General features: G+C 43.3%; 2 protein-coding genes across 2 annotated transcripts in view; one reads left to right on the forward strand and one right to left on the reverse strand.

The window, feature by feature from the left end:
* The first annotated feature begins 11782 nt into the window (after positions 1-11782).
* On the forward strand, positions 11783-19062 carry TEFM (transcription elongation factor, mitochondrial). Its single transcript, XM_033184269.1, has 4 exons — positions 11783-12430; positions 13670-14133; positions 17500-17652; positions 18430-19062. Exons 1-4 carry the CDS (start codon positions 12400-12402, stop codon positions 18856-18858), a joined length of 1077 nt encoding a protein of 358 aa, XP_033040160.1. The 5' UTR covers positions 11783-12399; the 3' UTR covers positions 18859-19062.
* Positions 19063-22665: 3603 nt separating this feature from the next.
* Positions 22666-23587, reverse strand: part of ATAD5 (ATPase family AAA domain containing 5) — a 66899-nt gene continuing 65977 nt past the window's right edge. Inside the window, exons 22-23 of the mRNA XM_033184270.1 lie at positions 23250-23408; positions 22666-23137 (exon numbers count right to left, since the gene is read on the reverse strand). Coding sequence (XP_033040161.1) covers positions 23059-23137; positions 23250-23408 — 238 coding nt within the window. The 3' untranslated portion in view covers positions 22666-23058. The remainder of the gene's footprint in view (positions 23138-23249; positions 23409-23587) is intronic.

Raw genomic sequence — 23587 nt, forward strand, 5'->3', positions numbered from 1 at the left:
AGCCTGCGCGACAAAGCAAGACTCTGTCTCAAAAACAAAACAAAACTCTGTAGCCCACTCCTGGGTACTGGACATTATGAAAATTGAGCTCAGCTTCTGTGCTCAGGACCCAGAAGCTGCTTCTAAGTAAAGAGGACCATGCCAAAGGCTGTCATGACCAAGGCGGACACTGAGCACTGTGACCCAGGGTCTGAGGGACAGGATGGGTCAAAGTAGCCTCTCTGAAGGCTTCAGTCAATACAGCAGATGCTGGAGTGAGGGAGCAGTTTGGGCCGTGGGACAGAGTGTCCTCTGTAAATAAAGCTCCCAGGGTCCCACCAAGCAGAAACTTCTAGCCCTGTTCTCAGGTCACTGTCTTTGTCCAGCCAAGCCAAGCCACAGCAGAGCTGGAAAAAAGCCCTCAACCACATTCCCAGGAACAGCCTCAAGATCCCCACTCAAGATCTTCAGGGAATAGAGCACAATTCCTTTGAAAATTAAATAATTGCCTGGGCATGGTGGTTCATGCCTGTAATCCCAGCACTTTGGGAAGCTGAGGTGGGCAGATCACCTGAGGTTAGGAATTCAAGACCAGCATGGCCAACGTAGTGAAACTTCATCTCTACTAAAAATACAAATATCAGCCAGGCGTGGTGGTGGGTGCCTGTAATCCCAGCTACTTCGGAGGCTGAGGCAGGAGAATTGCTTGAGCCCAGGAGGTAGAGGTGGCAGTGAACCGAGATTGTGCCACTGCACTCCAACCTAGGTGACAGAGTGAGACTCCTATCTCAAAAAACAAAAACAAACAAAAAAATTAAATAATTATGTTTATTAGCTTTAGAATTAAAAAAAAACTATATTATAGGAAATTTGAAAAATACAGTAAAGAAAGAAAAAACCACCACCCACAATTACGGCCACCATTTATTCTGGGATTGCAGTGTGCCAGACCCCTTACTTGCATTATTCCATTTAATTTTAGCCATAACCCTGAGTTACAGACTATGTTTATGCCCATTTTACAGATGAGACTACTGTGGCTCAGAGAGAGGGTAAGTACGTTTGTCCAAGGTTACATAACTGAGATGTTGTATACTGATTCATGCATACTGAAGCTGGGATTTGAATCCAAGTTTGCCTCGGACTCTTTTTACCAACATATTAGGTTGAACCATATGAAATTAACTTACAAAAATGGCGATAGAAATGTCATAAAATTCAACCTAACATTATGTTTCTTTTTTTTTTTTTTTGAGAGAGAGAGAGTCTCTGTCTGTCTCCCAGACTGGAATGCAGTGGTACGATCTTGGTTCACTGCAGCCTCTGCTTCCCAGGTTCAAGCAATTCTCGTGCCTCAGCCTCCCAAATAGCTGGGATTACAGGCATGTGCCACCACACCCAGCTAATTTTTGTATTTTTAGTAGAGATGAGGTTTTACCATGTTGGTCAGGCTGGTCTCAAATTCTTGGCCTCAAGTGATCTGCCGGCCTCAGCCTCCCAAAGCACTGGGATTATAGGTGTAAGACACCGTGCCCGGCCCTAACATTGTGCTTTTTAATAATACTGCTGCTGACTATCATGAACATTTTTGTGAATATCCTTCAGATCTTTTATGCATATTTAAATATGATTGGAACTACATTTTTCATACAACTCTTTATACCCATTTTTTGCTTTCCTTTTTTTTTTGAGACTGAGTCTTGCTGTGTCTCCCAGGCTATAGTGCAGTGGCATGATTTCGGCTCACTGCAACCTCTGCCTCCCTGGTTCAAGTGATTCTCTTGCCTCCGCCTCCCAAGTAGCTGAGACTACAGGCGCGTGCCACCACACCTGGCTAATTTTTGTGTTTTTAGTAGAGATGGGGGTCTCAAAAACTAAACAAAACAAAAAAAACAAGCCAGGCATGATGGCTTATGCCTGTAATCCCAGAAATTTGGGAGTTTGAGGCAGGCAGATCACCTGAGGCTAGGAGTTCGAGATCAGCCTGGCCAACATGGTGAAACCTGGTCTCCACTGAAAAAAAAAAAATGCAAAGAAAATTAGCTGGGCATGGTGGCGTGTGCTTGTAATCCCAGCTACTTGGGAGGCTGAGGCAGGAGAATCGCTTGAACCTCGGAGGCAGAGGTTGCAGTGAGCCAAGGTCACGCCACTGCACTCCACCCTAGGCAACAGAGTGAGACTCTGTCTCAAAAACCAAAGCAAACTAAAACAAAAAAACTGTATTTTCAAGCATTATACTCTACTATTCTGCTGTAATTGCTTGCTGGTTTACTGGTCTATCACACTTCTACACTTCATGAGGACAGGGCTTGGGTCAGTTGTGTTCTCTGTTATATCCCTGCATGCCACAGAGCAGGGATTCAACAAGTATTTGCTAAATAAATAAAGAAATGAGGATCGGTAAAAAAAATAATAATCAATAAAGTGAGAGCACTTGGGATCACAAAGTATTTTCCTTTTTGAAGGAAAGCAATAATTCCTTTTGAAGGCAAGTGAAACAGCTGACAAGCAGCCATGCAGAGTAAATAAGGTGATTGAGTTGACGAACATATTTATGTGTTTAATATCACCTTGTCTTCAGCAACTGGAGCCACTCAGATCTCAAAGGGACTCCCCACTGCAGTACCGCCTCAGGGTTTGCTCATTCATTCATTATTTGTGGGGCACCTACTATGTGCCAGATACTGTTATGGGTGCTGAGATATGGCCACATAGGTGGGGAAATAGCTGCCTTTGTGGAGCTTACCTTCAAGTTAGGGAAACAGGAAATGAACAGAGAAACAAATATACATATATACAATATAGTGCAAGAGCGATACGTGCTATAAAGAAAAACAGAGTGAGGGGATAGAGAGGAATGAAAGTTGCTATTTCGATAGAGAGGTCAAGGAAGTCCTCTCTGAGCGGGTAACATTTAAGCAAAGATCTGCAGGAAGGGATCAAGCCAACCAGCAGCGATCTGAGAGAGGAGTGTCCTAGGGGAAGGGAACAACCAGGGCAAAGGCCCTGCGATGTGCTTGGTGTGTGCTCTGTCCACATCCTTTGAACACAGAGCTATCCAACTCCATGCCATTGTATCTCGCTCATGCTGCCCCCACTCCTACCCCAGCTCTCTCCTCTACACCATCCTCCAGCCCAGCCTCCATTGGTTGGTGGAACAAACTCCTGCCTCCATGCCTAAATTCAAGTCTTACTTTTGACCGGGTGCAGTGGCTCAAGCCTGTAATCCCAACACTTTGGGAGGTCAAAGTGGACTGATCACCTGAGGTCAGAAGTTCAAGACCAGCCTGGCCAACATTGCGAGACCCTGTCTCTACTAAAAATAGAAAAATTAGCTGGGCATGGTGGCGGGTGCCTGTAGTCCCAGCTACTTGAGAGGTTGAGGCATGAGAATCACTTGAACACGGGAGGTGGAGGTTGCAGTGGGCTGAGATTACTTCACTGCATTCCAGCCCGGGTGACAGAGTGAGACTCCTCAAAAAAATCTTACTTCTTCCAGCTTGCCCTTGTCCCCCTGAACTATGTTCCCAAAATGTTCATATTTCCATTACAATAATCATCACCTTGGACTATGGTTTTTTTTTTTTAACTTGTTTTATCCCAGTCAGCAGTGATTTGGTTAACAGCAGATTGTCATATTTATCCTTGTATCCTTGGTGCCTAGCAAATGCTGGGCCTGAAAAATTTTGGTTGATCCAGTTTTATGAAATGTCAAGAACAGACAAATCCATACAGACAGAAAGTAGATTAGTGGTTGCCAGAGGCTGGAGGGAGTGGGGTTGCGGGCAGAGGGACTAGAGAGAGACTGTAATGGGTGAGGTTTCCTTTTAGAGTGTTAAAAATGTTCTGGAACTAGGGCTGGGCATGGTGACTCATACCTGTAATCCCAACACTTTGGGAGGCCGAGGCAGGCAGATCACTTGAGCTCAGGAGTTTGAGACCAGCCTGGCCAACGTAGTGAAACCCCATCTCTACTAAAAACACAAAAATTAGCAAGGCATGGTAGCGCATGCCTATAATCCCAGCTACTCAGGTGGCTGAAGCAGGAGAATCACTTGTACCCAGGAGGTGGATCATGCCACACTGTACTCCGGCTTGGGCGACTGAGTGTGATCCTGTCTCAAAAAAACAAAAAAAGATCTGGAACTAGATAATGGTGATAGTTGCATAACATTGTGAATGTACTAAATGTCACTGAATGGAACCCTAAAATTATGAATTTTCTGTTATGTGGATTTTGTAACAATATTTTAAATGGTGGTGAACTGAGTGGAGTTGAGACCCCATTACACAGGCAGTCCAGGAGTTTGTAGGAGTTTGCATTCTGAATAAAATGCAATTACCCAATAGAGATCCAGAGAGATGAAGTATCCATTTGTGAAATCTGAAGAGCCAGAAAAGAGGTCCTAAACAGACCCAAAATAATTATTTGCATTTTATATCATTACCTGCAACACTAAATGAGAAGTTAGTTATAGAGGTTTAGGCACAACTAGAATTGAAGGGGTTAGAGTGACACCTGTTGGAAATTGGATTTGAACACTGGGGTGCTCCTTTATGGAACCAGAATTTTAAAACTGGGTTTAAAAATACAAAAGTTTAACTGGGCATGGTGGCTCATACCTATGATCTCAGCACTTTGGGAGACCAGGGAGGGAGGATCTCTTGATCCCAGGAGTTCCAAACCAGCCTGGGCAACATGGCAAAACTCTGTTTCTATTAAAAATAAATAAATAAGTAAATAAAAATAAAAACACAAAATCCAAAAGTTCTTTAGTTATACCTAAAAGTAATCATCTAAGGGATTGTCTTATCAAGCATCTGGGTATTTTCCTCTTAGACAATCACACTTTTTTTTTTTTTTTTTAGGACAAAGTCTTGCTCTGGGGTCCAGGCTGGAGTGCAATGGCGTGATCTCAGCTCACTGCAATCTCCGCCTCCTGGGTTCAAGCAATCCTCCTGCCTCAACCTCCGGGAGTAGCTGGAATTGCAGGCATGCACCACCATGCCTGGCTTATTTTTGTATTTTTAGTAGAGAAAGGGTTTCACCATGTTGACCAGGCTGATCTCGAACTCCTGACCTCAGGTGATGCACTCACCTCGGCCTTCCAAAGTACTGGGATTACAGGCATAAGCCACTGCACCTGGCCAATCACACCTCATTTTAATATATAGAATCAATTTGCCAATTAACAATATCTCTTGCCCAGGAACCGTGGCTCATGCCTGTAATTCCAGCACTTTGGGAGGCCGAGGCAGGCGGATCACAAGGTCAGGAGTTCAAGACCAGCCTGGCCAATATGGTAAAATCCTGTCTCTACTAAAAATACAAAAATTAGCCAGGGCATTGTGGCAGGTGCCTGTAGTCCCAGCTACTTGGGACTCAGGAGTATCGCTTGAACCTGGGAGGCAGAGGTTGTAATAAGCTGAGATGGTGTCACTGCACTCTAGCCTGGGTGACAGAGTGAGACTCTGTATCAAAAAAAAAAAAATCTCTCATTGTATAAGAGTTTCTATTTTACATCATTTTATTTCCACAACAACCTGCTAAGAGTGGTACTTTGAATTTTGTCTTGCAAAAGAGAAAACTATTCTTTTTTTTTTTTTTTGAGACGGAGTCTTGCTCTGTCACCCAGGCTGGAGTGCAGTGGCCGGATCTCAGCTCACTGCAAGCTCCGCCTCCCGGGTTTACACCATTCTCCTGCCTCAGCCTCCCGAGTAGCTGGGACTACAGGCGCCCGCCACCTCGCCCGGCTAGTTTTTTGTATTTTTTAGTAGAGACGGGGTTTCACGGTGTTAGCCAGGATGGTCTCGATCTCCTGACCTCGTGATCTGCCCGTCTCGGCCTCCCAAAGTGCTGGGATTACAGGCTTGAGACACCGCGCCCGGCCCGAGAAAACTATTCTTATAGAAACAAACTGAGATACATAGGAAATATGTAGCAACATTGGAGCATGAGCCAAGTTTTCTGATTCTGGGTCTCAAATTGTGAGAGAAGTCTTTTATTTTGATCATTTGCCTAATAATTTTAGTTGTGTATAATACTGAAAAAATAATTTAAAAATGTAACATAAAAGCAGGAAAAAAATCCAAAACTTTTCCCAGACGAAGATTAGTAGGACAATTATCTTTCCTTTACAAAATATCCCTGAGATTTCCAGGTGGCGCAGTCAGAGAAATACATCACGTGCTGCCTACTCCAAATTATCCATTCAAGAATCAGCAGCCCTTTTCTCGAGAGTCTGTATATAAGGTGATTAATGACTTTGAGGACTAAATAGACTATGTCACTAAATAAACATTCAAACCTTATCTGATGCATATCTAATTCAAAATAATTTGAAGACAACTTTTTTATTTTATTTTATTTTTATTTTTTTGAGATAGGGTCTTGCTCCGTTACCCAAGCTGGAGTGCAGTGGCGCAGTCTCGGTTCACTACAGCCTCCATCTCCTGGACTCAAGCAATCCTCCCACCTCAGCCTCCTGAGTAGCTGGGACTACAGGCGAGCACCATCATGCCTGGGTAATTTTTGTATTTTTAGTAGAGACGGTGTTTCACCATGTTGACCAGGTTGGTCTCAAACCCTGGCCTCAAATGATCCGCCCACCTCGGCCTCCCAAAGTCCTGGGATTACAGGCGTGACCCACTGTACCAATCCCCAGACAACTTTTTTATTTTTTATTTTTGGAAACAGGGTCTCACTCTGTCACCCAGGCTAGAGTGCAGTGGCATAGTCATGGCTCACTATAACCTCAAATCCTGGGCTTAGGTATCCTCTCACCTCAGCCTCCCAAGTAGGTAGGACTACAGGCATATGCTACCACACCTGGCTTTTTTTTTTTAGACGGAGTATCGCTCTTATCACCCAAGCTGGAGTGCAGCGATGCAATCTTGGCTCACTGCAAGCTCCGCCTCCCGGGTTCACGCCATTCTCCTGCCTCAGACTCCTGAGTAGCTGGGACTATAGGCGCCCGCCACCACGCCTGGCTAATTTTTTGTATTTTTAATAGAGATGGGGTTTCACCATGTCAGCCAGGATGGTCTTGATCTCCTGACCTCGTGATCTGCCCGCCTTGGTCTCCCAAAGTGCTGGGATTACAGGTGTGAGCCACCATGCCCAGCCCACACCTGGCTATTTTTAAATTTTTCTGTAGAGACGGTGTCTCACTATGTTGCCCAGGCTGGTCTCGAACTCCTAGTCTCAAGCAATTTTCCCACCTCAGCCTCCCAAAGTGCAAGGATTACAGGTGTAAGCCACCATGCTCATCCAAGAATTAAACTTTTAAGTAATCTTTTTCTGAAGTATAACAAATACAGAAAAGTGCACAAATCACAAGCATGCAGATAATGAATTTTACAAAGTGCACACACGTGTTTAACTAGCATACAGAGCTTCTAAAAAAAGGATAACCAGCATCCCAAAACATTCCCATTCTCTCTTCAGTGACTAGTCCCAAATCATGATAGATTCATTTAGTTGTTTTTTTTTTTTTTCCCTGGAGACGGAGTCTCACTTTGTCGCCCAGGCTGGAGTGCAGTGGCACAATCTCAATCTTGGCTCACTGCCACCCCCACCTCCTGGGTTCAAGCAATTCTTCTGCCTCAGCCTCCCGAGTAACTGGGACTACCACCATACCTGGCTAATTTTTTTGTATTTTTAGTAGAGTCCAGGTTTCACCATGTTGCCCAGGCTGATCTTGAACTCCTGAGCTCAGGCAACCTGCCTGCCTTGGCCTCTCAAAGTGCTAGGATTACAGGCGTGAGCCACCGCACCTGGCTTGTTTTTGTATTTTATATATAGCTGTGTGGCTTCTTTCACTCAACACTATGTTTGTGAGATCTACCCATGTTACTGGGTGAAACATTTATTCAATATATACACAATAATCTGCATTGAGATACTCCAGGTTTTGGCTAATACAAATAGTGCTGCTATGAACATTCTTGTAATCAGGTTTAACCATGTGAAAATGCCATTTTTGCAAACAGACAACTAGCAAATACTGGCCATTTTATACATATACCTCCACCAGTTGCATGTCCTTTAGTACACATCTGTTTGCATTTTGTTGGATATACACCCAGGGGTTGGACTGCAGGGCCATAGGATATACAAATCTTCAGTTTTAGTAGATATTGCCAAACAGTTTTTCAAAGTGATTCAACCAACCCACACTCCCATCAGCAATGTATGAGATTTCCAGTAGCTATTCTCATGGGTGTGTAGTGGTATTGCAATGTGGTGGTGTTTTTTGGTTTTCTTTGAGACAGAGTCTCGCTCTTATCACCCAGGCTGGAATGCAGTGGTGCAATCTCGGCTCACCGCAACCTCTGGCTCTGGGTTCAGGCCATTCTCCTGCCTCAGCCTCTCAAGTAGCTGCGATTACAGGCGCCCACCGCCACGCCCGGCTAATTTTTGTATTTTTAGTAGAGATGGGGTTTCATCATGTTGGCCAGGCTGGTCTCAAACTTCTGACCTCAGGTGATCCGCCTGCCTTGGCCTCCCAAAGTGCTGGGATTACAGACGTGTGCCACAGGGCCTGGCCTCCTGTTTCCTTTTAAATCTGAACATTGTTTCTCAATCTTCTTAGGAGTCCGAATCCTCTAACCACATCTAATGCTGGTGCTCCCAAGGAGTTCTCTCCTTATTTCCCTGTGCTTTTCTCACACCTACCCCCTCTCCCTGGCTCATCGCATCTGTTCTCATGAGTAAAGTACCATCTCTACAGGCTGACGGCCTCCAAACCTAGACCCCAGCTCAGTGCTCCTCCTTAGCTTCATACATGCATCTCTATCTATTGGACACCTCTCCCTAACGTCCTACAGGCTTCAAAACAGATTTGTGTTTGTTTGTTTGTTTTTTTTTTCAGTAAACCTTTTGCACTCCCAACTTTAAAAAAATGAAAGAAATAGAAAATATCAGAGTGTATCACATGCAAAAATACAAAGGCTGTTTTTGTTTTTCGTTGAGTCAAGGTCTTGCTCTGCCACCCAGGCCGGAGTGCACTGGTGTAATCTCTGCTTACTAGGATCTCCACCTCCCGGACTCAAGGAATTCTCCCACTTCAGCCTCCCAAGTAGCTGGAACTACAGGCGCATACCACCATGCTAACTTTTTTGTAATTTTTGGTAAAGATGGGGTCTTGCCATGTTTCCCAGTCTGGTCCTGGGCTCAATCTGCCCGCCTTGCCCTCCCAAAGTGCTGGTATTACAAGTGGTGAGCCACCACGCCTAGCCTTTTTTTTTTTTTTTAATGAAACTTTTGTTTCATATGTGTATCCTGGATCACAGTCAAAAGTTTTAAAAACACAGAAACTAGATGACAGGCTAGACATAATGGTGGAAGGAGTAGGAGGAGCCAGAGACGCCTGCATCTGTTTGACAAAAACAGGGAAGCGAGAAGGAGCCAGTTTCTGGGAGAAGACGGTGACTTTCATTTTGGAGGCATCAGTTCTGGTTTACAGTAAATCAGGCAATAGTTGTCTCTTTCCTTTGTATTTCTGGCTCTAGTCAAAGCGTATTTCTGAATAAATGCTTTCAGGAAGGAGGGTGATTCCCCTATAGGTCATTCATAATTATTTCTCAAGAAGAGGGGGGATGCTTTACTGGGGAAAACCACATTGATTGAACTCTTATCTTGTGCTGGGTTCTTTGCATCCAGTTTCTCATTCATCCTCCAAGCAGCCCTGTGAGGTAGGTACCATTAACTCTGTTTTACAAATGAGGAAGGTGAGGTTCAGAGAGGATAAGAAACTGCCTAAGGTGATGCAGTTAGTAAGTGATAAACTATGTCTTGCTAGCGAATCAGACTGTCTTTGAAAGCATCACCAGGACTTCTTATGGCCTCATGTATTAGTTTCTTAGGGCTGCTGTAACAAATGACCACAAACTGGGTGGCTTAAAACAACAGACATTTATTCTCTCCAGTTCAGGAAGCTGGAAGCCCAAAATCAAGGTGTTATCCGGGCTGGTTCCTTCAAAGGGCTCTGAGGGGACTCTGGCCCACGCCTCTCTCCTAGTTTCTAGTGACTGCTGGCAACACTCGGCCTTCCTGGGCTTATAGATGCATCATTCCAATCTCCACTTCCATCTTCACATGGCATTCACAGGGCCATCTTCTCACAAGAACAGCAGTCATGTTGGATTAGTCCCTGCCCCAGTCCAGTGTGTCCTCATTTTAATTAGTTACATCTACAATGACCTTATTTGGAAAAATAAGGTAGTGGGGATTAAGACTTCAACAAATCTGTTTTGAGGGATGCAATTCAATCATAACATCTCAGTAAGTTGAATAAGCCCTACAGCTGAGGAAATTATTTCCTCCTGATTTGCAGGATTTTGCAGAAAAAGTTGATGTAATTTCTTGTTAGATCCGTAAGTTCCCCAGAAACTGCCAAGGTACCTAGACTTCCTATGAGAAAAATTTTTTCTTTTCTTTTCTTTTTTTCTGTTTTTCTGTTGCCCAGGCTGGAGTGCAGTGGTTGGATCTCAGCTCACTGCAAGCTCCGCCTCCCGGGTTCCCGCCATTCTCCTGCCTCAGCCTCCCGTAGCTGGGACTACAGGCGCCCGCAACCTCACCCGGCTAGTTTTTTGTATTTTTTTGTAGAGACGGGGATTCACCGTGTTAGCCAGGATGGTCTCGATCTCCTGACCTCATGATTCACCCGTCTCGGCCTCCCAAAGTGCTGGGATTACAGGCTTGAGCCACCGCGCCCGGCCCAATTTTTTTCTTTTCTTTTCTTTTTTTTTTTTTTGAGACAAGGTCTGGCTCTGTCCCCCAGGCTGGAGTGTCGTGACACGATCTCCACTCACTGCAACCTCTACCTCCCAGGCTCAGGTGATTCTCCCACCTCAGCCTCCTCAGTAGCTGGGATAACAGGCGTGCTCCACCACACCCAGCTAATTTTTTAGTAGAGACGGGGTTTCGTCATGTTGCCCAGGGTGGTCTGGAACTCGAGAGCTCAAGGGATCAGCCCGTCTCGGCCTCCCAAAGTGCTGGAATTACAGACTCGAGCCACTGCTCCCAACCAGCACATTTTATTAATACTTATGATTCCCCCACATCCCCACTGCCTTCCAGACACAAAACAATCAATCCATTGCTGCCTCATAAAAACACAAACTCATCACCTTTCCCTCCCTCCTGAATTCCCTGTTTTTCACAAAACTGGCTCCCCATTCTTCCAGAAAGAATCTTTTTCTTTCCACTCTCCTTACATCTCCCAGGTTCAATTCCTTACAGTTGGCCAGGCGCAGTGGCTCACGCCTGTAATCCCAGCACCTTGGGAGGCCGACGTGGGCGGATCACCTGAGGTCAGGAGGTCAAGACCAGCCTGGCCAACATGGTGAAACCCGTCTTTACTAAAAATACAAGAATTAGCAGGGCGTGGTGGCGCGCGCCTGTAATCCCAGCTACGCAGGAGGCTGAGGCACGAAAATCGCTTGAAATCGGGAGGCGGACGGAGGTTGCAGCGAGTCGAGATCGCACCACTGCACTCCAGCCTGGGCGACAGAGCAAGACTGTCCAAAAAAAAGAAAAAAATCCTTATGGTTGCCTCTCCCCTGGGAAGAGGAGAGCCAACTTCTCTTTGCTCCCAGGCTCTTCACCTCCAATCCAGCCTCACATTCGGTATACAGTATATGGCCAATTTTCTAGAAACACATCTCCAGTCTGACTCTGCAAATGATAAACCTCGGGGACTTCAGGCTTCTTCCTCCCTGGTGGAGTATTCAACTGCTCCACCTAGCATACAAGGACCAACTCAATTCGGCGCCACATTCATCTCCCTTTATCCCTTCTAAGTGGAATACCGCTCCAGCGCCAACGCAATCTCCTCCTCCCTCGCCCTTCCCTAATCCCTTGCCTGCCCTGTTTCCCTGTTGAGCTCCTGAAACACTTCGCATCTCTCCCCGTTATTCCAGTCTACCTGGTGAAAAGGTTATTTGAGGACCTTGTCTACGCTGCCCCCACCAGATCCCGCTCCCGGCGCCACAGGCTGGGCCCTAACAGGAGCTCCTCAATCTAAGTGTCTAAGAGAAACCCAGGGAGTCTCCACGAAGGAGGGACTTCGCCCACTACAGACTAACACTGGCCTCCGAATCGCCTTCCTGGAGATTCGGCCCAGCGGCTCTCAAGAGTCGGTAGGGGCAAGAACGTTTCCCCGGTGCAGTGGAAGAAGATTGCGGGCCAGCCAGGGACTCGGGATCCGTGGCCAGGGCCTCGGCAGGCACCCGCTCGGAAGCCGGCAGCCCAGACGCGGACGACCCACTGCTCAGCGGGACACACCTCCGGCCTTGCCCCGGAACGCCGCTTGGACAACAACCTTTCCGCCGAGTGCAGGCCGAGCGCTTTTGGGCGCAGCACGCAGGAACCGGAAGTCAATGGAGGAAGCCCGGACCTACTGACTCAATTTGGAGATGTGCGGCCCGACCGTCTTCATGGCCGGAGGTAGGGTGCTTGGAACACTGGGGTAGTTTTCTGTCTGTCACTAGCCTCTGACCCTAGAGGCTAATGGAATAGGGCTGGAGGTATTCTGGAGGAACCTGGAGTGTTTCCTTCCTCGTGTCCCTCGTGTCTTAGAGTGTTTCCTTCCTCATGTCCCTTGTTCAGGCCCCTCTCTTGGAGCCCCAGCCTAGTTGACGGGGCGGTTTTCAGAACATTTGTGCTTCCCTGGCCTCAGGGTCCACGGGTGGCTCCTCAGAGTGGGCGGATGGTTCAGATTCTCACAGCCGCTTGCTTACCTCTGACCGCATTACTTTCCTGTGGCTGCGATGTTAAGAGTGACTTCCCACTGGTTTTACAAAGTTATGCATTGTATGGTGTTTCTCATACTTGCAAAAATGTCATGGTAGAAATCTTGAAAAGTGTACTGAAGAAAATAAAACTGCCCTTAAATCATTTAGCTGAAACATTTCTTATAAACGTATAAAATTTAATTTTATTCAGTTCCACCAGATGAGATACTAAAATGTGAAAATGGAAGTGAAGACAAACCTTTTTTTTTTTTTTAAACAAGAGTTTCACTTATATTGCCCAAACTGGAGTGCAATGGTGCGATCTCGGCTCACCACAACCTCCGCCTTCCGGATTAAAGCGATTCTCCTGCCTCAGCCTCCCGAGTAGCTGGGATTACAGGCATGTGCCACCACGCCCGGCTAATTTTGTATGTTTAGTAGAGTCAGGGTTTCTCCATGTTGGTCAGGCTGGTCTCAAACTCCCGACCTCAGGTGATCCTCCCACCTCGGCCTCCCGAAGTGCTGGGATTATAGGCGTGAGCCACCATGCCCGGCGTAAGACAAACCTTAACAGGAAATATTAGTTACAAAAAGATTCCTCTAAATTAAAAATATAAAAAACGTTAAGCAGTTGGAATAATTATTTCAACTACCTTCTTCCTAATGGGTATAAAATACAGTTTTCTAGGTAGTAAAACTTCGGACTGATCCATAAAAATCGGGACATCTCTCCTAACTTGAAAACAACAAAAGCTGTATTTAAAACTATGTAATACAGTTTAAAAACTAATCCTCTTTTAAAGATGATTCTCCAGGACAGTTTAATATTGTTCTCTACTAGTTCTTAAATTCCGGGAAAGTTTTGTGACTTTGCAAAGTATCTAGTCAAGCTTGCAACTAACACTAAAGGAAGTAGGACATCCAACTTATATTTGCTACATTTTCCTTTTAGAGAGGTGGAGATGCTTTCTGGCCCCGTCGAGGTCATCCGTGTTCCGGGTCTTACATAATTCCTGCTGTCGGAAAAAATCCACTACACCTAAGAAAATTACTCCCAATGTTACTTTTTGTGATGAAAATGCAAAGGAGCCTGAAAATGCACTTGACAAGCTCTTCTCTTCAGAACAGCAGGCTTCCATCTTGCATGTGTTGAATACAGCATCTACTAAAGAACTTGAAGCTTTCAGATTTCTTCGTGGAAGAAGGTCCATCAATATCGTAAAGCACAGAGAAAACTTTGGGCCATTTCAGAATTTAGAGAGTTTAATGAATGTGCGCTTGTTTAAGTATAAAAGTACAGTTCAAGTTTGTAATTCCATACTTTGTCCAAAGACTAGAGGGGAAAAAAGAAAGTTACCGGAAAACTGGTTCCTGAGAAAGTTCCTCAAACCAGACATAGAAAGAGAAAGACTTAAGGTATATTCTTCATGTCTGCTATACTGCCTAATATTGGAGAACCTACTCTGGAAAGCAGTCTTCTGGGCATTGGATTGGGAAGTGGCTAAGACAAGGTTCTTCAGGTTTAGTTGGCAAGTATATGATCACTACCAAATAATGAGATGTACAGATAGTAAATTGGCAGTTGAGAGGAGAGAAAACAATGGGCTGTGACTGTTGTGGAAAGTTTACTGGAAAAACTCAATTTAGATCTTAAAGGAGAGATCCTTTGGCTGGGAGAGGAGGGGATTCTAGGTAGAAAGAACAGTTAGTATTGAGAAGCAGGTCTAGGCAAGGCTTATTTAAGAGGAGTGTCATTGGAGATACTAGGCTGTGTCTAAGGGTGATGTTGGGATTAATGAGAAATTAAGGAGCAAAGATGGGTTATGGCCATTCTAAAAGCAATTCTTTTTCCATTATCTTAAAAAAATAAGTACTACAAATATTTGACACAGCAATTTTTTTTTTTTTTGAGACGGAGTCTTGCGCTGTCACCAGGCTGGAGTACAGTGGCACGATCTTGGCTCACGACAACCTCCACCTCCCAGGGACAAGCGATTCTCCTGCCTCAGCCTCCTGAGTAGCTGGGACTACAGGCACACACCCCCACACCCAGCTAATTTTTGTATTTTTAGTAGGGACAGAGTTTCACCACATTGGCCAGGATGGTCTCGATCTGTTGACCTTGTGATTCACCCACCTCGGGCTCCCAAAGTGCTGAGATTACTGCGCCTGAACACAGAATTCAAATATTAAACTTTAGAGGAACTCATGTCCTGTGTAACATTGCTTGATAATCATTATCTCATAAAAATCATAAGCACCATTTTTTTCTAGACCAGTGGCTCCCAGGTTTTTGAGGAATATGGGTACTTTTGAAAACCTGATGAAAGCTGTGGACCCTTTTCCGGTAGAAAAAGATATAGCACATATACACAGAATACTGCACAGTTTCAGAGGACTGGCAGATTCTGTTAAGTCCGCTCATGGACTCCAGGTAGAACTGCTGCAATTGATCTGGAACATATTTCTTTTTTTTTTTTTTTTTTTTTTTTTTTTTTTTTTTTTTGAGACGGAGTCTCGCTCCACCGCCCAGGCTGGAGTGCTGTGGCGGATCTCAGCTCACTGCAAGCTCCGTCTCCCGGGTTTACGCCATTCTCCTGTCTCAGCCTCCCGAGCAGCTGGGACTACAGGCGCCCGCCACCTCGCCCGGCTAATTTTTTGTATTTTTTTAGTAGAGACGGGGTTTCACCGTGTTAGCCAGGATGGTCTCGATCTCCTGACCTCGTGATCCGCCCGTCTCGGCCTCCCAAAGTGCTGGGATTACAGGCTTGAGCCACCGCGCCCGGCCTATCTGGAACATATTTCAACCAAACTTTTCAGGGAGGATTCTCATCCAAAATCATGGCCAAAACTATTTATACCCAGATTATAGTGCAGTTGCATCTTATTTAGGGGGCTGTATTCTAAAGTCAGTTTTTATGGAGACATAAGTCATGCAGTAAAATCCTTTAAGAGAAAATCGATTGCCCACAAAGTGTTGTGTGTAGTCTGGTTTAGTAATGCTTATGCACACTAAAGCTTGAGAGTCACTGAGCTAAAGAAAAGAACCAATAGGAAGTCTGTATTTTGGGCATCTATACTATTTTGCCTTTAAGATATTTATCCAGTCCTTAGCAATGAAAGGGAGATGGGAATAGAACTAATTGTTCATATTTATTTGCCTCTGTATCTATAGAACATATTAGTTTGTTAATATAACTAAGTGAGCCATGTTGGAGAAAGGTGATAGCATTGTACTTCATTGTCAGCCCATACTTGATAGGGAGCAAAATCTAAATATTCAATTACTTATATATCTCCTTGTAGAAGCCCTATAGGCAACCCAAACTTAATACATTAAAAACAAACCAAAACAAAACAAAAAAATTTCTTCCCACCTTCCCTAGGGTCATCTTCATCATTAATGATGCCATTCAGTCACTGATATAAAACTGGAATTATCTTAGACTCCTCATTAAACCTATGTATTAATTCTGTTCCCACTATCTGTTTCTTTTCCTTCTGTCATTGTCTTCAATTCTTAATACTTTCTCATGTTATAACAGGTACCTAACACAGATCCCTACCTTTAGTTCCCTCCAGCCCATCTTTTACACCATCAGTGATTTTTCTGAAATGTAAATCTTATGTTATTCCTTAACATTCTGCTTTTTTAGTGGCCCCTGTAGCACTCAGGATAAAGCAGGTTACTTATGGTTACAGACACCTGCCTAGTCCTCTGCCCTTTTCCTGTCGGTCTTTATTCTACTGCCAGAGTTTGAGATGTCAAACAGCCTATCTTTCCCGACATCTGGGTGAAATAACTTCCCGTTTACCATCTCATTCTCCTAGTTCTCCAGCAAACCTTCCCTGATCACTTCTCTCTACAAGAGTTTTGTGGTGGCATTTCTTATAATGTACAGTTATGTTTGTTTCCTAGTATCTAGTGCAGACTCTGGCTACACTTGAGTTTGAATGCCTACTTTGGGCTAGGTGCTGAGATGAGTATAGTTTCTTTATCTATAAACTGCTGTTGGTTACCGCTTAATAATAATTACTCCTCGGTGGCTCACGCCCATAATCCCAGCACTTTGGGAGGCAGAGGCGGATGGATCACTTGAGGGCAGGAGTTCAAGACCAGCCTGGCCAATATGGTGAAACCCCGTCTCTACTAAATATACAAAAATTAGCTGGGTGTGGTGGCAGGTGCCTGTAATCCCAGCTACTCAGGAGGCTGAGGCAGAAGGATTGCTTGAATCTGGGAGGTGGATGTTGCAGTGAGCCAGTTGTGTGCCACTGCACTCCAGCCTGGGTGATAAGAGTGAGACTCCATCTCAAAATAATAATAATTACTCCTGCATTTCTTTGATAATTCTCAGTTCATAAACTATAAGTTGATATTACATAAACTAGTTACGCATTCTGAATTTGTAGATTATGTTTGCATTTGTAAAATGTTTACACTTCTGGCCAGGCACAGTGGTCCATGCCTGTAATCCTAGCACTTTGGGAGGCGAGGCAGGTGGATCATGAGGTCAGGAGATCGAGACTATCCTGGCTAACATGGTGAAACCCTGTCTCTACTAAAAATACAAAAAAATTTTAGCTGGGTGTGGTGGCAGGCGCCTATAGTCCCAGCTACTGGGAGGCTGAGGCAGGAGAATGGCATGAACCTAGGAGGTGGAGCTTGCAGTGAGCCAAGATCACGCCACTGCACTCCAGCCTGGGCGAGAGTGAGACTCCATCTCAAAAAAAGAAAAAAAAAAAGTTTATACTTCTAATTAAACCAGTTTTTTCTTTTAGGCAGTTAATAGTATCATATCTATTGTTTTTGGTACTCGAAGAATTGCCTGGGCTCACCTCGATCGTAAATTGACAGTGCTGGACTGGCAGCAAAGTGACCGTTGGAGTTTAATGAAGGGAACATCATACTCATCATCAGTCTACTTAGAAGAGGTAAGGCAGTTGCACCTCCAGATTCCTACCTGCTAGAGTGTAGTTTAATCTTCTGGTCCCAAAAGGAATGTCATAAAATAGTAAAGATGGGTTTTCTTCTGGTACTTGTTACTCACTTGTTCCTATTATGTTTTCCATCACCTTTGATTTTTAAAAATTCAACCTTTAGTTAGTTCAAGAAATGCCTTATGTTTTTAAAGGCAGATACTGAGAAAATCAATGGTATTTCATTCTAAATGTTATAGAACATTATCACTGTCTTTTATTTATACAGCTTATTTTTCAAAATGCCATCACATTGTGTCATTTGAGTTTTCAAAACCTTGTGAAATGGGCAGGAATTATCACCTTGATCATACATATGAAATCTGTGGTTCAGTCAAGCATCTGATGTGATTAGTCAGTTGCAGATGTGATTGATTCTTGCTAGTTATTCTAACCCTATGCTCTATCCCAGAAAATGTTTGAAGGTTAATAAAAGTTTTAAGTTGTCTAATCTTAAAGCCAATACAGATTTTAGAAATTATGAAGTCCATTGTACAGATCAGGAAACTGGTACTTAGGAGGACTAAACAGCTTAGCTGTTGTTGTGACACAACCATGACCAGAACCAGACTGCTCATAAAATGGCTTTTTCAGTTATTTCAAAATTGTCAATAGTGATACAGTATAAGTTAACTAATTATAATATTTTAAAATAGAAGTGGGACAGAGAGGGGACCAAACATAAAATGTAATGAATTATTTCTGCTCCTTTATTTTGCCTTCTTTTAAAAGATTTCCTCGATCATTTCAAAGATGCCTAAAGCAGATTTCTATATTCTGGAAAAAACAGGACTTTCCATTCAAAACTCATCTCTGTTTCCAATACTGCTACATTTTCATATCATGGAAGCCATGCTGTATGCCTTATTGAATAAAACTTTTGCCCAGGATGGGCAGCATCAGGTGCTGAGCATGAATCGAAACGCAGTGGGGAAGCATTTTGAACTGATGGTTGGTGACTCCCGGACTAGTGGAAAAGAGCTCGTGAAGCAGTTTCTCTCTGATTCTGTATTGAAGGCGGATCCTCGGGTGTTCTTCCCATCAGATAAAATAGTCCGCTACAGACAGATGTTTTTATCTACTGAACTACAAAGAGTAGAAGAGCTTTATGATTCATTATTACAAGCTGTTGCCTTCTATGAATTAGCAGTGTTTGACTGAGCCTTAGAATTCTGAGGTTAATGTGCTACAGTTATATTAATGTATAATTATTAGCTCTAACGTAACACCAACTGTTGTGAACATCCATGTTATTGGAAAAGAACACATTTTGAGTGTATTTTAGATGTTTAAATTCTGACTTTTGGCTATTAAATGGTTTACACAATAAGCCAAGACCAAATCAATAAACATTTTATGAGATTCTGTGCCTTTCAGGTTAATGTGTTAAACAGTAAGATGAGGCTTGGTGCAGTGGCTTATGCCGATAATCCCAGCACTGTGGGAGGCTGAGGCAGGAGGACTGCTTGTGCCCAGGAGCTCAAGAGCAGCTTGGGTAACATAGCAAGACCACACATTTTTAAAAATTTTTCATTAAAAAAAGAAACAGATGCCAAATTCACAAAACAAGAAACAAAGTTATCTCCCTTTAAAAGCAAATACTATCTATACTAAGCATTTGCATTATCATCATATTATTAAAATAGGGAATAATGGTTTTCCTAGGTGGTACTTATTATAATAAAGCTGGCCTGGCGCAGTGGCTCACGCCCGTAATCCCAACACTTTGGGAAGCCAAGGCGAGCGGATCACCTGAAGTCAGGAGTTTTGAGACTGGCCTGACCAAAGTGGAGAAACCCTGTCTCTACCAAACAAAAAATACAGAATTAGCTGGGCGTGGCGGTACATGCCTGTATCCCCAGCTACTCGCGAGGCTGAGACAGGAGAATCGCTTGAACCTGGAAGGCGGAGGTGGCAGTGAGCCGAGATAGTGCCATTGTACCCCAGCCTGGGCAACAAGAGTGAAACTCCATCTCAAAAAAAAAAAAAAAAAGAATAAAGCTAAAGAAAACCGATAACACAGCTTATAGAATCATCCTCTTATTCTCTAAGTAGAATGTGGTTTGCCACACTGCCTCCACAAGCTGATTTTCTTTTTTTGAGACAGGGTCTCACTTTATCACCCAGGCTAGAGTGCAGGGGCATAATCACAGTTCACTGCAGCACCTCCTAGCCTCAAGCAGTCCTCCTGCCTCTCTTGAATAGCTAGGACTAAAGGCACATGCCACCATACCCAGCTAATTTATTTTGTGTAGAGACAGGGTCTCACCTTGTTGCCCAGGCTGGGCTCAAATTCCTGGCCTCAAGCAGTCCTCCTGCCTCAGCCTCCCAAAGTGCTGGGATTACTGGTGTGAGCCACCATAACCGGCCCCAAAAGATGACTTTCATCAGCTCAAATATATTAGCCAAAAAGAAACAAGCTTTGTCTAATAGGCTTTTTTTTTTTTGAGACCTAGTCTGGCTCTGTTGCCCAGGCTAGAGTGCAGTGGCGTGACCTTGGCTTACTGCAACCTCCGCCTCCTGGGTTCAAGTAATTCTCCTGCCTCAGCCTCCCAAGTAGCTGGGACTATAGGCACATACCACCATGCCCAGCTAATTTTTGTATTTTTAGTAGAGATGGGATTTCGCTCTATTGGCCAGGCTGGTCTCCAACTCCTGACCTTGTGATCCTCCTGCCTTGGCCTCCCAAAGTGTTGGGATTACAGGAATGACCACTGCACCCAGCAGGCTCATTTTTTAACTTTGGAATATTTTAACTTGACAGACCATCTTTTGGTGTCCATTTTACCACTGTCTACCTTAGTTGAGGTCCTCAATATATCTTCTTTATGAACCTAAGCCTCTTTGATGTCAAAGTATTAAATATCAGTGGTGCGTGCCTGCCAGCTACTTGGAAGGCTGAGGTAGGAGGATCACTTGCGCCCAGGAGTTTGAAGCCAGCCTCGGCAACATAGCAAGGCCCCATCTCTTAAAAAAAAAAAAAAAAAAAGTATTAAATATTTTCTGTAACATAAACATTTTCTATAATCTAAAAGTGAAATATACTTGTTAAAAAAAATTTCAAATAATCTGAAACAAAGCAAGAAATGGAAGCCCTCCCTTCTCTAGCACCTCCAGCTCCCTAGAGTTGGTATATACTCGACCTGTTGCCACGCACAAATAAAGTTTCTACATTTACATATGTTATTGTGTACCTAAACATCTCCACTTTGGAAATGTAGATACCTCAATCTATGCATGTCTAAAAAGGAAATCATTCTCTTTCCATCCAAACCATCTCCTTTGCCATTGTTTTCTATTTTGATAGTTTTTCCAACTACCTAGTTGTTCATAACAGAAACATGGCATTATCACAAAAGTGAATCTAAATCTTCCAGGAATTTACTGTCTTTAAAATTGAAAGGCTGGGCGCAGTGGCTCATGCATGTCATCTCAGCACTTAGGGAGGCTGAGGTGGGCGGATCACCTGAGGTCAGAAGTTCAAGACCAACCTGGCCAACATGGAGAAACCCTGTCTCTACTAAAAATGCAAAATTAGCTGGGCATGATGGGGCGTGGTGGCACATGTCTGTAATCCCAGCTACTCGGGAGGCTGAGGCAGGAGAATCGCTTGAACCCGGAAGGTGGAAGTTGCAGTGAGCCAAGATCACACCATTGCACTCCTGCCTGGACAACAAGAGCGAAACTCCATCTCAAACAAACAAAAAAAATGAAAAGGCTGGGTGTAGTGGCCACATCCATAATCCCAATACTTTGGGAGGCCAAGGAAGCGGGATCACTTGAGCTCAGCTGTTGGAGGCTGTGGTGAACTATGATTGTGCCACTGTACTCCAGCCTGGGCAACAAAAGTGAGATCAAGAGTGAGACCGCTTAAAAAAAAAAAAAGATAAAGTTTTTTTCCCTGAATTATTATAAACCTAAAAATAAATAAAATATTAAATGTGTCCCTATTAGGGAGGAAAATACTCCCATTCTTTTCTTTTTTTTTTTTTTAAGAGGAGAAAAAACAGTATTTTAAAAGTATTTAAAAAATACTTCAGGCCAGGCACAGTGGCTTATGCCTGTAATCCCAGCACTTTGGGAGGCCAGGGCAGGCAGATCACCTGAGGTCGGGAGTTTGAGACCAGCCTGACCAACATGGAGAAATCCTGTCTCTACTAAAAATACAAAATTAGCCGGGTATGGCGGTAGGTTCCCGTAATCCCAGCTACTCGGGAGGCTGAGGCAGGAGAATCGCTTGAACCTGGGAGGTGGAGGTTGCAGTGAGCCAAGATCCTGCCATTGCACTCCAGCCTGGACAACCAGAGCAAAACTCCGTCTCAAAAAAAAAAAAAAAAACTTCAGAAGATCTTATTCTGTCTTCTGTACAGGCATGAAATCTTTAAGTTATATCCTATATTCAAATGCATACAATATACATATTTACCAAGGTGATTACATCTGAACTCTTTTTTAATAAAGCCTTTAGCTTTAACCTTTAATTAGATCAATATACTAATTAATGCAAGAAAAAGTAAATTGAACAAATAAGGTAAAAATATCTATCTTCACACACATTTATAAACATATACTGTTCAAAACTGTACAACATAGGCTGAGCACGGTGGTTCACGCCTGTAATCCCAGCACTTTGGGAGGCCAAGGCGGATGGATCACTTGAGGTCAGGAGTTAGAGACCAGCCTGACCAACATGGTAAAAACCCGTCTCTACTAAAAATACAAAAATTAGCTGGGCAAGGTGGTGGGCTCCTGTAATCCCAGCTACTCGGGAGGTTGAGGCAGGATAATTGCTTGAACCTGGGAGGCAAGGGTTGCAGTGAGCTGATATCAAGCCACTGCACTCCAGCCTGGGTGACAGAGCGAGATTCCGTCTCATAAAACAACAAAAAACTGTACAATATGAGGATCCTTAACTTTTGGGTTAAAAATATAATTCATCAGATAATGTTTTTGTTTTACTTTTTTTTTTTTTGTAAAGCCAGTCAAATTTAGCAGTGGGAGATTGTATACCAACTTTAGTGACACTAATGTATCTGAATATTAAGCTAATATATAATATAAACACTTGAAATAGGGAGTTCATCTTAATGAACTCTACCTGCCAGAAACAGTTCACTCACATACAAAAAATACTCCAACAAAGCTAAATCAGATAATACAAAAAATTCAGAAAAAAATATTACAATCATATATACAATTTGTAACTCAAATATTTTAAATATTTGCCCACCAATAAAAAAATATACAAATTGTTTAAAATGTACATTGAGAAATATACTTTTCCACGAAGATCCACATAATATAAAAATGTATCTTAAGGACCACATGATAATCTATACAAAGCATTGTTAGTATGAAACATTAAGGGAAGTCAGCTGCCAAAGTATTCACAGTCTCTTTTGGAATGTCAAGATGAATTCCTTCAAAATAGTGCAGGAATCTGTCAAAATTACAAAGAAAAATACAATTTAATATTAACATTTTCATCTTATGAAAATATGTATTAATCTTGAAAAAACTATCTAAAATGTTGTTTTTAATAAAGCCTTTACCTTCTTTTACTTTTTCCTTGTTCTTTTAGCTTCTCAGTCTTACAGATGTTTCGAAGGGTTGGCAGGTATTCAATTATACTAGCTTGCCTATTACCCACATAGAGAAGAGATCGACTCGAAAATACACTTTTAATGACTGCTATCCTCTTCCAAGCATTGCTGTAAAAGTAATGCATTGTTTTTAATTTTTAATGCCCAAGAAAAATGCAGTAATCCCAAGCACAACCAGTTTAGTTTCCTTGCCTCTGGTCTAGACCAGATGACATTTCCAGATTAATTTCCTGTCAACACATCAATCACTCCCATACTGAAAAATCTCAGTAACTCAAGCCTGTAAT

Source organism: Trachypithecus francoisi, unplaced genomic scaffold (assembly GCF_009764315.1).
Source record: "Trachypithecus francoisi isolate TF-2019V2 unplaced genomic scaffold, Tfra_2.0 Lachesis_group20, whole genome shotgun sequence".
In the NCBI taxonomy this organism is placed as follows: domain Eukaryota; kingdom Metazoa; phylum Chordata; class Mammalia; order Primates; family Cercopithecidae; genus Trachypithecus; species Trachypithecus francoisi.